Consider the following 16,902-nt stretch of genomic DNA (forward strand, 5'->3'; position numbering starts at 1 on the left):
AGGCCTCCTCCGCCGCCGCCATCTTGGACCGGGCCCGGTCAGCTTCCGCGGAGCCATCGGCAGACGCCGCGGCCTCCCTTGAGCCCCGACCCCCGTCGTCAGAACAACCCCGGGCCCACTCCCCCAACCCCACTTCCGCTTCGCGCCGCTATCGCGATAGCGCCCGGGCCCGGGGCGCGAGAAAAAGGCGGCGGGCGCTCGCCTCCCCCGCCTGTCGCGATACGCTCCTCAGCGGCGGCGCCAGCTCCTGTGGTGAGAGCGTCAGGCTCGACTGGGCCGGACCCCTTCCCCTCCTCCCCCCGGCGCCATCGGCCGCCCTCCCCGCCGCCTCCCGCCCTGGCGACACCGCCGTCTGTCGCGACATGGCCTCCCCTCGCCTGCCCCCTGCCGCCGCCTCTGCAGCGCGGGGCTCCCGGCGGGGGGCGGCTCCCTCCCTCTCGCCCTCCCGTTCCTCCGCCTCTTTCACGCTCCTCAGAGCCTCCCGGGGGTCCTTCCGCGACCCGGACCCCGGGCCCCGCCCGCCGCCGCCTCCCCGCGTGGCATCGCGTCGGGCCCCCCCGGTAGGGGTGTGAGGGTGCGAAGCCTCCCGGGCGCGAGGTGCCCGCCCCTCTCCGCGTCGGTATTGGCTCCTGGCTGGAAGGATGGAGGCGCCCCTGGTCCCAGGTGCCCGCCCTCTCGGGGCTCAGGTGCCTGCCCCCCTCGGCCTCGGTCCTTCGCGTTGTTGGGCAGCCTCCGCGCCGGGGCTTCTCCCTCGACGGTGGCGGGGGGGTGGGTGGTGCCAGCACCCCGGGACGAGGACCCCAGCTGGGTGGGGGGGTCACCCTTCCCAGGGCCGAGGCCGCCCTCCGCATCCCTCCTCACTGCTGCCGGGAGCGCAGCCTCCCCTGGATCTCAGGTTCCAGCTGCCCGTCTGTATTGGATGGGAGCCTCTTGGGAGAGGAGTGGAGGAGAAACTCCCCATTAGTTGGAGCCTTTGCCGAAGTTTCCACCTCTGTAGTCTGCAGCTCTTCTCTCTCGTAGCGAGTAGCGCCCTGGGTGGCTCAAGCATCGCCATCCCGCTGCACCGGGCGCCTGCCTTTTGGGGGAGTTTGGCTTTCCCCCACCTGGGGTACAGGACCGTCCTCAGTGTGGCCCACGTCTGGCCTCAGCTCTCACACTTCTCTGATCCTGGCGTCTGCTCCTGGCTTTGCAGCCTCAAACTCCCCTGCATCCTGACTCTCCGACCCTCTGGGTGTGGGCCTCTCCCAGTGATATCAGGGCCACTGTGGTCTTGGTGCTGGGGGCTGCTGGGCTCCCCTGGCGCTCAGGTGCCTGGTGAAGGCTTCGTGGTGAAGGACACTAAGCCCCCACGCTGTCCATGTTAGTGAGCTCCCAATGCGGGCAGCGCCAGCCCCTCTTTCTGAGCAGTCCCTGCCTCAAAGTGCAGGGCGGCCACCCACCCCGGGGTGAGCTCTCCTGCCCTTTTGGTGAGGGGTTTTGATGTCTCCCCTCACTCCCTTCACCCCTGCCTGAGTATGAGGCTTCTTCCGCCTTCACACCAGTCTCCTCCTTTAGGGTGTCATCTCTCCAGGGACCAAGAAGCTCCCTGCCCTTGATATTTGCATCAGATCCCACACTGTGGGTTTGTTGTCTTCCCATCTACCCTTACGCTGGGTGTCAGCAGTTGGAGAACAAGGGTTTTGCCTTCCCGCCCCGCTGCTGGTACCCCATGAGAGTAGGAAGCTTCCTAGACTCGGGTCCCTGTACTGCGAGGTGGGGGCTCTTCCCTTTGGGGCTGTGCCTTCTCTCCAGGGTAAGGACCCTTTCTTGGTGTCGCCTCCCCCAGGGATGAGGTTCTTGCTATTCTTGGTATTGGTATGGCTGCTCTTCTGGATTTGAGGTGTCCACGCCTCTGCGTGTGTCCCCACCATAAGGCTGAGGACCCCTCTCGGATGCAGGTGCCCCTGGCTAATGCTTCCAAAACCCCCTCTTGATTTTTCACTGTATGGGGTAAGGCATGATTTCCTGGCTGTGTGGATGTAAGATACCTGAGTCAAGCGGGAGACTCCCCTGTAGACCCGGTCCCTGGGACCAGAGATTTCTCTGGTGTAGACTTTCCAAGGTAGGAGTATCCAGCCCCCACCCTTGGCATGGGGATCTCAGTGGAGATGACTGCCTCTACGCCAGGCCCTAACGCATCCTCCTTCCAGAGTCTCAGAGCCTCTGTGTGGCCACTTCAGCAGCCACCCGGGTTAAGGATCACCCTTCAACATCACTTCCCAGAGCTCCTTGCTGCCGAGGCGGAAGCTCTCCCAGATCAAAGGCGCCTCATGACAAAGACCACTCTGTGGGCACATGACGGCGCCCAAGGTTAAGGACCACCCGGTGTTAGTTTCCCAGGGCTGAGCCTCCAGCCCCTCCCTCCTCGAGTCTTTGTGTGGTGGTATCATCTTCCCTGAGATGGAGTGTGGGGGGCTCTTCTTTACTGGTTTTGGCCCTGATTTTAGCGTGTTGGCTCCTGTGAGGCTGGTGTCCTGCTCACCCCACCCCCCGCCTTGTGGGTCCCTTCCCTGTGGGGATGTGTGTTCCTCTTGGGTAAATCTCCTGGGCCGAGGTTCCCAGATTCCTCAGTGCTCTTGGAGAGCCTTTGCTGCTGGAGCACAGGTTCTTCACGCCTGAGAGTGGACCTGTGATCACCACCTTCCTTGGAAGATCTTGGTGGATGCCCCCTGACTACAGCAAATGGGGCTCTTTCTTCTCTGGTGGTGTCTCTGCTTCGAGACTCAAGCTCCAGTTTCCCTTCTGTCTGGTCCTTTGCTGGGGGGACCAGAGGTACTGACACCCTCATGATATAGGGATTTTCTTAGCGGGGGAAGGTGTTGTCTCTGCTGTGGCTAAGGCCCTAGCCTCTCTAGGGGAGAAGTACCCTGGGCCTCTGGCACTTGCCCCTTCTCTGTGGAGGAGCTGCCTCCTCTCTGGGTCTCAGCTGTCGTCGACTTCGATGTCACGCTGTTGTCTGAAACATCACCTCCCTGGATTAGGGCTCTTGTTCCCCTCCACCTGGCTGCTGACCCCTCCAGGACTTCCTTCTCTTGCTGCCACAGTGTGGTCTTCTCTCTGGGGGTGTTCTTCCTCTGCACTAGGGAACCAGTCCTTTCCGTGTGGAGACACAGGGAGGGCATCACCTCCCTAAGGTGTTGATTGCCTTGTTTAGGGGTGTAGACCATGAGACCTCTTCTCTCTCTGGGCTGGAGCACCTGCCCATGACCCTCTGTTGGGTTCTTGGGATGGAAAGAGGGAGTGTAAGCTCTCGTTTCACATTCTTGTTCCCCCTATGCAGTAAGAGGCTTTTCTGTGTTGGGGTGTTGGACTTTGGTGAGGATCCCTGCACACCTCAGTGTTGGTGTCCAGGCCCTTGCCTTGTATAAGCTCCCTGGGTCAAAGGGACTTGCCCCTCCTCAGTCTGAATCCCCTCCATGGCACTTTCTCCTGGGTCCTTTTGTTGGTTGCTTTGCCTTCTTGGAGATTCCCCAGGTACGGCATGTTAGCTGACCCTGGGCGGGGGCTGCTGCCGTTTTCTTTAGGTTGGGCTTTTTACTGAGGAGACTGAAGTTCCCTCAAGTGTAAGGTAGCACCCCTACCTATTACCACCCAGACTGGGTCCCCGCGGTGTTGGGAAAATTCTCCCTGGGGGTAAGGTACCAGCCTTGTCCTTTATGGGCTTCTTGTTTTAAAGCACACCCGTCCCATATGGTTGCTGCTAGTCAAATGTGGTGATTAGTAACTAGCTAAAAATGAAAAATTCAGTTCCTTCATTACACTTGCCACATTTCAGATGTTCAGTGTCCAACAGATATGTGCAAATAGAGTGTTTCCAGCATTGCAAAGTTCTGTTGGATAGCACTGTTTGCCAGATGTTCCCTTCCTTGTGGGTGAGGACCCTCTTGGTGTGACTTCCCTCTGTATTGAGGCTCTTAGTCCTCAGTATGGGGCTGTTTCTGTCTTTACAGTAAGTGACTACTCCAGGGTGCCCTGCCCTGCTCAAGTAGAGTGGGAGCGGCCCCTGGATCCCAGGGAACTGTGCTTTTCATTGTAGGCCCCCTCCCTGGAGGGGAAGAGGGCAATCTCCGCTGGTATCTCAGAAGTCTTCTTGTGAGGCATAAGCCTCTCTCCCCAGGGCTCCCCTGGTCTCGCTGTCAGGCCCTAGGGTGTGTCTTCCCCTGGACTAAAGCTCCTTGGAACTCCCTTTTGACCTCAGTCTTCTCTGGGTTCCAGGTAACTTCCTTTAAAATAAAGACGCTCCTCTCTTTAAGTTTTGGATTCCTGCCCTGATGTTATATGTTTCCCTGACTCTAAATTACCAATCCACTTGATATGGGATTCCTTCGTGTGTGCAGATCGGCTCCCTCACAGCTGCGGTACCTTTGCACCCTCTTATCTTAGTAAGATTTCTGTCTTCTCCCAGGTCTCTTGGGTACTGCCTTCTGCCCCCAAATCTCTAACCCTTCTTGGTATCAGCTTCTTTGGGTTAGGAGTGTTATTTCCTTTTGGTTTAAGGATCCTGCTCTGGAATAAATTTCTTGGTGGTTTAAGTCCCTTCTACTTGGCATGCACCCATCTGTATGAGTGGGTTCAGCTCTTCATAGTTTTCGGCATCTCTGCTCGCCGTCGTTTTCCCCCACCCCCAATCTTTCTTCTCCTGCTTACAGCTTACACACACACACAGACACACACACACAGACACACACACACACACACCCTTCTCTGTGAGCTGCCAGTTTCATTTGTCTCCTGACTTGTCTGAGGGATAACCTCTCCTAGCCATCTCTGTGCCCAGCCCCTCTGAGTAGGAAGTGTGATCTCCAGGGCTAATGCCTCCATCCCAGTCATCAGCTGTGTGCAGCATGACTTTGTCCTGCTCTGAAAAACCTTTTTGAGTGTAATCTGGGGAGAAGGTACTCCATGCTCTAGGAATTTTCCACTTCCTGAGTCAGAGGCACACAAAAAAGTATGTAACTTTTCTTGTTTCAACAAACTTACAGGGTCCCCTGTTGGCCAGACACCATGCTGGGCAGTCATGCGAGCATCAGGAGAACTGGGTCTGGTCTCTTGTCAGATAGCAAATGCTTCTTCCCCTTACCAGTCCCACCTACCTCACTATGCTGACTAGGTCTGTGTCTCTGGGTTTTTACCAGCCAGGGAATACGTGTTAATTCCTCTCCAATCTCTCCTAGCAGCGTCCGTCTCCAAGAGAGTATGAAGAGAGTGCGTCTGTAGGGCAGGGAAGATGGCGGACAAGCGCAAACTCCAAGGTACTAGACTGACTTCCTGCTGCACCTGTAGCCACGTGCTCCCTCCTCTGAGGACTGCTCTTTAGATACCTGCCGCCTGGGCAGGATTCTCACAGCCTTGTTCCTCCCTGGCCAGGTGAGATTGATCGCTGCCTCAAGAAGGTGTCCGAGGGCGTGGAGCAGTTTGAAGATATTTGGCAGAAGGTACAGGGGCTGAGACCCTAATAATCTGGGTCTTCAGAGAGCAGGGCACAGGAAGGCGGCTCAGGACCTCTGGGTGTTGACCAGGGGGAGGGGCTACATATGCAGATGCTGAGGACCTAAGAGAATCAGCTCTAAGATGGATTGGGGGTAGGGGTTGGGGGGGTCCTCGAGTCCCTAGCATAAGGAAGAATCACTGGAGTGGGTACTGGGACATCCCCTCCCACACTGACTTCTCAATTCTCTCCATCCTCAGCTCCACAATGCAGCCAACGCGAACCAGAAAGAAAAGTATGAGGCTGACCTAAAGAAGGAGATTAAGAAGCTACAAGTGAGGGGGCTGGGGTCTGGACGCCTTTGTCCTGAGGGTAGAGGGAACTGGGAGAGTGGACTGCTGGGTCCCAGGGAGAAGGAGCTGTGGGCCCCAGTTCCCGGGTCCTGAGGTCTGACTTTCTTGTTTTTCCCATCTGCAGCGGCTAAGGGACCAGATCAAGACATGGGTAGCGTCCAACGAGATCAAGGACAAGAGGCAGCTTATAGACAACCGCAAGCTCATTGAGACGGTAGGAGCCCAGAGCCTGAGTCCCAGAGAGGTAGGGAGGTCACCAGATTTTTGAGATCCCAAGGGGTGGAGGCAGAGCGGCCAGACCCCAGAGTTCCTCAAGAGAAGTAAGGTCTCTGCACCTAAGGGAAGGGAAGAGGCAGCGGACTCAGAGCTCAGAAAGTAGGGTCATGAGGCTCGGGTCTGAGTGTCTGCTGGCCCTTAGTCAGCTCCTTTCCCACCTTTGAGAGCCCCCCTGCCAACTGCACTCTCTACAGCAAATGGAACGGTTCAAAGTTGTGGAACGAGAGACCAAAACCAAAGCTTACAGCAAGGAGGGCCTGGGCCTGGCCCAGAAGGTAGATCCTGCCCAGAAGGAGAAGGAAGAGGTTGGCCAGTGGCTCACGGTGAGTTGGGGTAGAGAAGAGGAGGTGAACTCTGAGGATCCTGAGCCCTGGGTGTAGGCGGGAACCCTGGCTGATGGGCTTCCTCTTCCTCTCCCTCCCCTAGAATACCATCGACACGCTCAACATGCAGGTGGACCAGTTTGAGAGTGAAGTGGAGTCACTGTCAGTGCAGACACGCAAGAAGAAGGGCGACAAGGATGTGAGTGAGGGAGACCCGACACTTTTGGGATGGGGATGGGCATGGGAATGGGCTGGCCAGCAGGAGGCCAGTCGTTTAGGCTCCTGGGAGTTGGGGCCTGGATTCCTCAGGCGGGCAGGGCCAGCAGCCGGGATTAGGGATTTGAGAGACAGGATTGGGAGGGCTTAGCAGCTGCCTGGGTGGAGCAGGGAGGGGGTCAGACAGAATCTCAGGGTCCCCTGGGTGTCTGAGTAGACAGTGGGGCCTTCGTGAAGAGGAGTGATTTGGGGGAAGGTGAATGCAGGTTGAGCTTGGGCCACAGAGTAAGAGTGAGACCTGAAGGACACCCATGGCAAGAGGCCTCCTGGCACCCAGAGGGCCCTGGTCCTAGGGAGAGCACAGTGGGTAGAGACAAGGCAGAACATGGAGAAGGCAGAGAACCAGGCCTGAAGGAAGAGAGGAGTCTGGGACAAAGCTGGATGTTGGGGTCCCAGGTTCTAAAATCCAGGACTGTGGGGTATGAGTTCAAAGGGATACAAACTGTATGGACTTGTGGAAACCAGAAAGACAGGGAGGGGAGAACCGGGTCCACAGGGAGGCTGTGGGTGGGAGAGGGTCAGGAAGTGGAAGATGACGGGGTCAGGTGTCAGACTCTGAGGGGTTTGGGAACCAGGGGCTTTCGGGGAGATGATGGGTCCTTGAACAGAGCAGGGATTTGGAACCGAGGCTAAGATGTTAAATCCTAAAGGGGCCTTGAGGGGAGGGTGGGAGCGAGGCTTATGAATCTGGGCTTCCTCAGGGATAAATGGGTAGGGTTGGGGGGGCCTAGTGATGACAAATATCATCACGATTCTAAACAGCAAGCTCCTCACAAATGGGGGTTATCATTATTACTGCTGGAGCAAGTCGGAGGGTATCTGTATGCCAGAGGCAGTCACAGTGGTGGGCAGGCTCAGCTGAGAAATCTGGGCTGTCAGTGAGGTGCAGATGGAGGCCAAGTCGTGGGATGGCACAAGGACCTCTGGGTCTTTTAGAGGTTTCCAAAGACTCCTGGAGCCAGAAAGGTGTGGGGAGAGGAGGGAGCAGTGGGATCCCAAGATGTCAAGGCTAAGATTGGTCCCCACAGGGCTCAGAGGGTGGGTGGACCCCATACTGCCCCACCCCGAAGGGGCTGGCGTGGAGGTTTTGGGTCTCCACGGGGTCAGGGACTGAGGACAGGTTCTGTGGGGGCAGGAGGGGCCAAGCAGGTGCTCTGCAGCCCCTGAGCCTGGCCCTGGGCTCGCCAGCAGAAGCAGGACCGGATCGAGGGCTTGAAGCGGCACATCGAGAAGCACCGCTACCACGTGCGCATGCTAGAGACCATCCTGCGCATGCTGGACAATGACTCCATCCTCGTTGATGCTATCCGCAAGATCAAGGACGACGTTGAGTACTATGTCGACTCATCCCAGGACCCCGACTTCGAGGAGAACGAGTTTCTCTACGATGACCTGGACCTCGAGGACATTCGTGAGGCCCTGGGGCTGATCGTGGCACAGGAAGTGAGGGCCCAGAGTGGGCTGTGTGAGCCAGCTAAGCATGCCCTTCTTCTGCCCCCACAGCACAGGCGCTGGTCGCCACCTCCCCCCCCAGCCACAGCCACATGGAGGATGAGATCTTCAACCAGTCCAGCAGCACGCCCACCTCGACCACCTCCAGCTCTCCCATCCCGCCCAGCCCAGCCAACTGTACCACGGTGAGGCCCCACGGGGCACTAGTACCTTGTGTTTCCAGCAGGGCAGGACTCGAGGAGACAAATCTGGGTCACTCCAAAGTGGCTAGGGGAGAGTAATTGAGGAAACACAGATCTAGGTATCCAGGGTCTAGGCTCTTGGAGCACACCCTAAGGTCCTACATCTGGGTCCCTAAAGGACATAAAGAGTAATAGGGTGCATCCCGCGCCAGTTTAGGCCCTGGATCTGGGAGGTGGGAGGGGCCGGTGCCTGGGCTGCCTGAGGAGGCTGGGTGGCTGGCCACCTTGGGCAGGGATCCAAGGGTTGGCTTCCCTGTGGAGAGCAGGTTCCCAGATCCTTAAGAGGCTGGTGGGTCAGTGCTGGCTCCCAGAACACAAGAACATTGGAGAGCCTGAGTTTGGGTGGTTTCTCCAGGCAGATTAAGGACAGCCGTTTGAACAGCTCTGGGGCTGCAATGGCAGTCAATGGGGCCTAGGTCCCCGGGACATTCAGAGATTGGCGGTTCTCCATCAGAGCCCCAGAGGTCACACAGGTTTCTGTTCTGCCTCCCCTACCTCAGGAAAACTCTGAAGATGATAAGAAGAGGGGACGTTCCACAGACAGTGAAGTCAGCCAGGTGGGTGTGAGTCTGGAATGGGTGGGCATGCCATTCACTTATTTATTGGTTCCCAAAGGCATATTGAGGCCTGAGCGCTGGCCACTGTGCTGGGCTGGTGGACACAGGTGGGTCAGAAATCAGTGCTGCCCTGAGGGCAGGTGGGCAGGGCGAGTGGACAGGTGACTGGTGCTGTGGTCAAGGGGGTAGGTAGCACAGGTCACCCTCGGCCTGGCCAGGCAGTCAGGAGAGGCTGCTGTGGAGTGCCCTGGGCTTCAGAGTCAGGTGAGTTTGCCTGGCAGGGAGAGGTGGCAGCCAGTAACATGGGCAAGTTGTGACAGAAAGCTTGGAAGTGTGGAGAGGTGAGTCTGGCCAGGTCTGCAGGGCCAGGGGCCCAACTCTGAGCACAGGGACTAGGACTGTCAGGCTGAGGGGCTCAGGCTTTGTGGACCTGAGTGGCCTCCAGAGTCAAATAAGCCTAGGAAGTGATGGGGCCTTTGCTGTGCTGATAACACACACTGCAAGTTTCTGAGAGGAGATGGTCGCGGGCGGTGTTTCTCCAACTCCTTTAGCGTCTCCCAGGACAGGAGCACGCTTGCGGAAACGCTGCTACAGAAGATGTTAGGCAGGAGCAGCATGGGCCTGAGGCCCCTCTGTAGGCTAATGGGATGGACAGTTCCAAGGGGACATCCTGAGTGGGCATTGAGGAGGCTGGTGTGGAGACTAAGGGGACCCACAGGTAGTAGAGAGGGCGGGCAGCAGGGCCAGGAGGTGATGAGGAGAGACACTGAGGCAGGTACTCCAGGGGCCAGGCTGGGCTCTGCCACCTTCCCAGGCCCCCACTGCCAAGCAGCGATCCCCAGGAGAGAAGTGGGTAGTCAGTCCTGTTGGGCGCTTGGTAAGCGCAAGGTGCCTGTGGGGTGGCTGCAAAGAAGCCCAGGAGGCGGTTAGGCTCGGCAGCCCGAGTGCTGTCGGCAGGCTGCCTGCGGTGGGGATACCATGAGCACATTTACCCTCCCACCGCTTTCTGGAGTGCTGGTAACTTGCAGCCCTGTGAGTAGTTTCTGTGACCCTTCAGGTGACATTCAGAATTACTATCCAATTTCCAGCTGTTTTTCCTTCTACTCTTGGACATTAGGCAGCTCCAGCTAATCTCATATTGAGAACACTTGGGTGTTTCCCTCTAGTCCCCTGGCTTCCAACAGATGGATCTTCTCTGGTGACAACCTAAGTTGTGTGTCAGATCCCTGTGGGGGTGTCCATGGGGCAATGTCCAGACAGGACTTGGGAAGCTGGGCAGGCTGGAAATCAGTGTGAGTGTTTTAAGCATGAAGGTGATTGAAGCCATGAGGGTGAGTAAGGTCACCCAGGTCCCCAAGAGGGCAGGAGCAGTTGGGGGCAGCGAGGCCAGAGAGGAGGCTGCTGGGACGAAAATGGAGCCTGAGGTGGGGTGGTGAGGGAGACCTGCTGGCGCACTGAGTCCTGACCCTCTGCTCTCTCCCACCCGCAGTCTCCAGCCAAAAACGGCTCCAAGCCTGTCCATAGCAACCAGCACCCTCAGTCCCCAGCTGTGCCGCCCACCTACCCCTCCGGCCCCCCGCCTGCTGCCTCTGCCTTGAGCACCACTCCTGGCAACAATGGGGTGCCCGCCCCAGCAGCACCCCCAAGTGCCCTGGGCGCCAAGGCCAGTCCAGCTCCCAGCCACAACTCGGGCACCCCTGCTCCCTATGCCCAGGCTGTGGCCCCACCAGCTCCCAGTGGGCCCAGCACGACCCAGCCCCGGCCCCCCAGCGTCCAGCCTAGCGGAGGCGGTGGAGGCGGCGGCGGAGGCGGAGGGAGCGGCAGCAATAGTAACAGCAGTGCCAGTGGAGGGGCTGGCAAGCAGAATGGCGCCACCAGTGAGTGGGGAGGCAGTGGGGTGGGGGGCATGGGCGGGGCTGGGCAGCAGGCGGCAGCCCTTTCCATTTACTCTTTGTTCCCAGGTTACAGCTCCGTTGTGGCAGACAGCCCGGCAGAGGTGGCTTTGAGCAGCAGTGGGGGCAACAATGCCAGCAGCCAGGCCCTGGGCCCCCCTTCCGGCCCCCACAACCCACCTCCCAGCACCTCGTGAGTGTCTCGGCCATCGGCAGGGTTGGGATGGCAGCCTTTCGAAACAGAGAGGCGCTGGTGCCTGACCCCCACATCGATGGGTTCTGAGCCCCCCGCCTCTGCTGCTGGGAATGGCCGAGCGCTATCCTCCACCTCCGTTGGGTGTTACACCCCCACTTCTTTCCAGCAAGGAAGCTACATCAGCCTCCCTGCTTTGCCCTTCAGAACATTCTAAAATACATTCTCATCTAAGTGGAAGTTTTCTCAAGAGCCCCATACCCTTTCCTCCCCGTTTCTGTTACCTGCCTGAGGCCACTCGACTGCCACCGGAGGGTCACTGTTTCACTTTCACAGTGAATTGTCCTGAGGTCCTCATTCCTCTGCAGCCACTCCTCCAAATCTTAGACCATTCCACTGTGTCTGCCTGTTTCCTGAAGAATGCCCTAAGAAAGATCAATGTGCACAAAGGAAAGGCCTGCTTCCCAGCCCCCTCACCCCAGCTCCAGCTGGCCTGCCCAAGGGGGAGTGGGCCCTGTGAACACCTGCCCAAGGCAAGGGGTTTTGATCAGCCTGTGGCCTGGTGGAGCACCCGATAATCCTCACCCCCACCCCCACAGCTCTGCTCTGCTGATGGGAAACCATTCCAAAGATGGGGCTCTGCCTGTTTGCCCTGAGAACCACTTCTTTCTCCCATCTGTCTACCCTCAGCTGCCCCTCTCAGATCCCATCTGATCTGTGCAGTCTCCCCTCTCTCCAGCCAGGCCTCTCTGCCCACCCCACCCTCAGGGACCCTCCTCTCAACCCCCTCTTCCATGCTGTCTCTCCAGGAAGGAACCCAGTGTGGCAGCCCCAACAGGGGCTGGGGGCGTGGCCCCAGGCTCAGGGAACAACTCAGGGGGGCCCAGCCTCCTGGTGCCACTGCCTGTGAATCCTCCCAGCTCCCCAACGCCCAGCTTCAGTGATGCCAAGGCAGCCGGTGCCCTGCTCAATGGGCCTCCACAGTTCAGCACTGCCCCGGAAATCAAGGTGGGCTCCTCGGACATTCCCCGAGCCTCTGTGTCCTGACTCTGCTGTTTCTTTCCTCCAGGTCTCTAGCTGTGCCCCCTGCCCCCACCCTCTTTCTGGATCTCTTTCTCTGGCTTTCTGTCCCCTTCTCACACTTGCTGTTTCTCCAGGTCTTTCTGTACCACCCTCCCCGTGACCTTGATCCCTGGGGGCTCTCATTCCTCCCCTCTTGTTCCCTCCAAAGCTCTGTTTCTCTGGGTCTCTTTTCCTTTCTCTTGGTTGTACTTGTTGCTTGCCCTCTCTGGGTCTCCATCTTCATCTCCCCCGCAGGCCCTCAGTTTCTGTCCCCGTTTGTCCTCACAAGACATACCAGTCTTGCTACTTCACATGACCCATTACCTAGCTCACTACCCTCCTTTTCCTAGCTAAGAAACCATTTCAGTCAAGAAAACACTTGTTCAAGTCCACTGGGGGCCAAGCTTTGTATTGGGTGAATGCAGCCTGGTTCCTCCCTGTAGGAAGCTTCCCTGCTGGGGCAGCTGCAGGGAAGGTTGCTGTGGGCCCACCGAGGGGCATCTGACCTGACCTGGGAGACAGGCCCAGGAAGGCTCTGAGAGGGGGTGATGTTTAAGCTGAGACCTGGACCAGGCAGGGGGGCTAACAGCTGCAGGAGGGGCTTCAGGAGGAGCCTGCATCTGCCTGGGTGCTTAGGAAGCTGGGCAGGATGCAGCAGAGAGGAGAGAGGTGTCCACTCTGCAGGAGGCAGTGCCACCAGCTGCAGGGCTGAGATAGTGGGTGTAGCAGGACAGGACGGTGGGGTCCTGATCATCGAGGGTCAGGAGCTGGGGCTTGGCTTGTGAGCCAGTGTACTGTAGCGCAGCTTCCACAGGGGGCAGTGTGTATGCCCAGGCTGTCCAGGAGGCAGTGTGTGCGCCCAGGCTGTCCAGGAGGCAGTGTGTGCGCCCAGGCTGTCCAGGAGGCAGTGTGCGCCCAGGCTGTCCAGGAGGCAGTGTGTATGCCCAGGCTGTCCAGGAGGCAGTGTGCGCCCAGGCTCTCCAGGAGGCACTGTGTGCGCCCAGGCTCTCAGGTCCAAGTCTTGGCATTGTCCTTGCTGTGCATTCCTTCATCTGGGAAACGGCAGTAGTCACGATTATACCTGCCGTGTAGGGTTATTTGGAAGACTAAATCATCCTCATAAAGCTGTTGGAACAGTTTCTGGCCCAAGAGAAGCATTAATTTTTTTTTTTTCTTTTTTGAGACAGAATCTTGCTCTGTCACCCAGGCTGGTGTGTAGTAGTGCGATCTGGCTCACTGCAACCTCCACCTCCCGGGTTCAAGGGATTCTCCTGCCTCACCCTACTGAGTAGCTGGGATCACAGGCGCCTGCCACCACGCCAGGCTAATTTTTGTGATTTTCATAGAGATGGGGTTTTGCCATGTTGGTCAGGTGGGTCTCGAACTCCTAACCTCAGGTGATCCACCCGCCTCGACCTCCCAAAGTGCTGGGATTACAGGTGTGAGCCACCGTGCCCGGCCCAAATTTTAGAAGTAGGTGGACAGGATATTTATAATGTGTGCATTTTTCTGGAAAAAGGGAAACAGCAGCTTTGAGGTTTTCAGAATGGGTTCCATATCTTTTAACACCACCACCAACAAAAATGAATCGCTGGGGTGGGTGGTCGGGAACCACGGCAAGGTTTGGAGTAGAGAAGGAACAACGTGACTTAATTGGAAAGGTCCCCCGGGGCTGGTGAGGACAGGATAGAGGGAGGGTGGTCTGGGCAGGAGAGGACGGGCCTGGGCTGTGTGGGGCATGGTGGCATGAAAGGGAAGGGAGCCATCCAAGGGGGGTTAGAAGCACGACAGATAGCCGGGTGCGGTGGCTCACGCCTGTAATCCCAGCTCTTAGGGAGGCAGAGGCGGGAGGGTAGCTTGAGCCCAGGAGTTTGAGACCTACTTGGGCGATACAGCAAGACAGGATGGATAAGCCTTGGTGACTGACTCGTTGTGGAGAGTCCAGCACAGGGCTGGGGTTAGGGACAGCTGCACGTGGCTGGAGGAGATGGGAGGAACCAGCCCTGACTTTGGGGAACAGATGCCTGCCGTAACCTTTGTAATAGGAAACGAGGCTGTGCCTAGCCGGGCTGGGCCCACCCCGATTCTAGTCACCCCATGCCAGTCACAGGCAGACAGCTGAGCATGTAGACCTCCTGCCTCCTTCAAGACAGGCGGGAGCTCTCCCAGCGTGTAGGTGTCCCCTAGTGAAGGAGCGTGTACTATTGGCACATCCTTTGACAAAAATGGTAGCGCACTGTACATATTCTGCAGGTTGGCGTTTCCTTCTGTAGTACGTCACGAACTTGTATTTTGAAAATCTCTGCGTAGTACTCCATGGTGCAGAGTCCCACTTACTAGACGTTCCTCTGCTGACGAATGCGTCAGTGGTTTCCAACTGTTCCCCTACAGTTTGATGCTTCTACCTGTCATGGGTAGATCGTGAGGAGTGGGTCATTGGCCCTCCACGGCCCTCAGACAGGGCAGGTGAGAGCGTCTGGGGCCTGTGTCAGGCTGCACTTGCTCCTGCAGCCCAAGTGCTCAGGCCAGGCCTCTCGTTTCCTCCCCAGGCCCCTGAGCCTCTGAGCTCCTTGAAGTCCATGGCGGAACGGGCAGCCATCAGCTCTGGCATTGAGGACCCTGTGCCAACGCTGCACCTGACTGAGCGAGGTGAGGGACTCAGGCTGGTGGGGAAGCAGTGGGCCAAAGAGGAGGGGCTGGCCCCTGACCCATCCTCACCACTGAGGGGGCTGGACCCCCACCCCTCCCCACAGACATCATCCTGAGCAGCACGTCAGCACCTCCGGCCTCAGCCCAGCCGCCCCTGCAGCTGTCAGAGGTGAACATACCGCTGTCGCTGGGTGTCTGTCCGCTGGGCCCTGTGCCCCTCACCAAGGAGCAGCTCTATCAGCAGGCCATGGAAGAGGCCGCCTGGCACCACATGCCTCACCCCTCTGACTCTGAGCGTATCCGGTGAGGGGCCACAGGGAAGGGGGATGGGCTGGGACTCGAGTCTTAGCGAGGAGGCAGTGGCCGAACCTGTGAGGCTGTGGGTAGAGCGCCAGGCCCCTGACTTGGGCTCTCCACTGAAGGTCAGCACCGCCCCAGGTCTTTCTGTACTACCTTGCCCCGCAGGGATGCATTTCTGAGGACCCTTTTGATCAGGACAGGACTAGTAGGCAGCTGGCACTGACCTTCCTGTTGCTCCCACAGGCAGTACCTCCCCCGGAACCCCTGTCCGACGCCCCCCTACCACCACCAGATGCCACCCCCACACTCGGACACTGTGGAGTTCTACCAGCGCCTGTCGACCGAGACACTCTTCTTCATCTTCTACTATCTGGAGGTACAGCAGGGCCCCCGGGGCAGCCTCGGGCCCCCCGGCTTCGCCGCCACCGCCGCCGTCCCCCCTCGGGCTGGAGGGGTGAGGTGGGTGCCCCACTGCGGCCACTGGGACCGCACCCCCTCCCTATTCCCACTCCTGGGCCCCTCCCCCAAGTCAACCTGTCCCTTCCCCCCCCGCCCCCCGTCCAGCCCAGAGGTGTTAGAACTGCTTGGGTTGACAGCGAGGCTGGTCCACTGTGGCACACCTCAGCCCCGCTTCCAGTTGCTCACTGGCTCACCCGCGGCCCCTCCCCAGCCCTGCTCCAGCAGCCCCTCAGTCTAGGCCGACCCCACTCTGCTTGTTGGCACATTCTCAGGCCTCCCTGGAGACCACTGGGGAACTGTCCAGCCCCCTCTCAACCCCAGTGAGTCATGAGTGACCTCCACCCTCATCCCCACTTGGGAAATTTTCTAAATTGCCTCCTCTCTCAGCTCTCATCACACATTAGTTTTTCTTCCTTCTCAAAGCTTCTCTGAAAGCAATTTTCACCTCCTGTCTCATTTTCCTTCTCCTGACCAGCATTGGTATGTTCTGTGCCCCTAGCCCCATCTCCAAAGGATTGTCCAGCCCAACTGTGGTCTGTGGCGGGGGCCGGGGTTTAGCCCTGATGTCCTGCCCCATCCCCCTGGCTCCCCACCCAGTTTGGGGGCCCCCTGATCCCCCCCCTCCACTGTTCCTCCCCCAGGGCACTAAGGCACAGTACCTGGCAGCCAAGGCCCTAAAGAAGCAGTCGTGGCGATTCCACACCAAGTACATGATGTGGTTCCAGAGGCACGAGGAGCCCAAGACCATCACTGACGAGTTCGAGCAGGTGAGGGCCCCGCCCCCTCTCTTCCTGCTGCTAGGGTTGGGGTAGAGTCCCCAGGCTCCAGGCAGCCCCTGCTGGCCTCTGCTCCCTCGCCTTCACCTTTCAGCCGGCGCAGTCCCTCAGCCGGACCAAGTTCTCCTCCCTCTGGCTGTCTGCTCAGCCTGGACCACCACCCTCTCATCCTCCACTTGGCCAGCTCCTAGGCCTCCTGTAGGTCTTAGCCCAAATGTCCCTTCCTCAAAGAAACCTTCCTGGAGTCACCCAGCCCAGTGCCTCCCCCTTGCAGTGCTGGGCACACTCGCTTGGGGTGTGGGATTTTCCCATTATGTGTCCCTGCACCAGGCTGTGGGCTCTGCTGCCCAGGGACCTTGATGGCCCCCACTTCACCTCCAGGTCCCAGCACTCAGCAGGGCAGGGGCTCAGTGGGGAAACTTTTTTTTTTTTTTTTGAATGGGCTTCTCAAGTTCCAATACTGGGAAATTCCTGCCTCTTGCAAACACTCTGGAGCCAGCCTTCCTGGGTTTGAGCCCAGTCTAGCTGGGTGACTCGAGGCAAGTCACTCGAACCTCTGTGTCTCAATTTCCTTATCTGTAAAAATGGGGGGAAGAAGACCTACCTAATGCAGTTGTTATGAAGA

The 16,902-nt window shown here is 58.4% G+C and overlaps 1 protein-coding gene across 6 annotated transcripts in view; it reads left to right on the top strand.

Annotated features, from left to right (window-relative positions):
• Positions 1-16,902, top strand: part of CNOT3 (CCR4-NOT transcription complex subunit 3) — an 18,115-nt gene continuing 1,213 nt past the window's right edge. For 2 of the 6 annotated variants that reach the window (XM_032171061.2, XM_032171060.2), the window contains exons 1-17: positions 1-252; positions 5,217-5,291; positions 5,407-5,474; positions 5,728-5,802; positions 5,945-6,034; positions 6,291-6,419; positions 6,523-6,618; positions 7,884-8,106; positions 8,199-8,332; positions 8,890-8,946; positions 10,436-10,823; positions 10,908-11,031; positions 11,841-12,039; positions 14,643-14,742; positions 14,847-15,045; positions 15,286-15,418; positions 16,143-16,268. In XM_032171061.2, the coding sequence (XP_032026952.1) occupies positions 5,267-5,291; positions 5,407-5,474; positions 5,728-5,802; positions 5,945-6,034; positions 6,291-6,419; positions 6,523-6,618; positions 7,884-8,106; positions 8,199-8,332; positions 8,890-8,946; positions 10,436-10,823; positions 10,908-11,031; positions 11,841-12,039; positions 14,643-14,742; positions 14,847-15,045; positions 15,286-15,418; positions 16,143-16,268 (2,166 nt within the window). In that variant the 5' untranslated portion in view covers positions 1-252; positions 5,217-5,266. Of the gene's footprint in view, positions 253-5,213; positions 5,292-5,406; positions 5,475-5,727; positions 5,803-5,944; positions 6,035-6,290; positions 6,420-6,522; positions 6,619-7,883; positions 8,107-8,198; positions 8,333-8,889; positions 8,947-10,435; positions 10,824-10,907; positions 11,032-11,840; positions 12,040-14,642; positions 14,743-14,846; positions 15,046-15,285; positions 15,419-16,142; positions 16,269-16,902 lie in introns of all 6 variants that reach the window. The other 4 variants (XM_032171068.2, XM_032171065.2, XM_032171062.2 and 1 more) reach the window with 3 other exon arrangements.

This window comes from Hylobates moloch, unplaced genomic scaffold (assembly GCF_009828535.3).
Source record: "Hylobates moloch isolate HMO894 unplaced genomic scaffold, HMol_V3 SCAFFOLD_12, whole genome shotgun sequence".
Classification (NCBI taxonomy): domain Eukaryota; kingdom Metazoa; phylum Chordata; class Mammalia; order Primates; family Hylobatidae; genus Hylobates; species Hylobates moloch.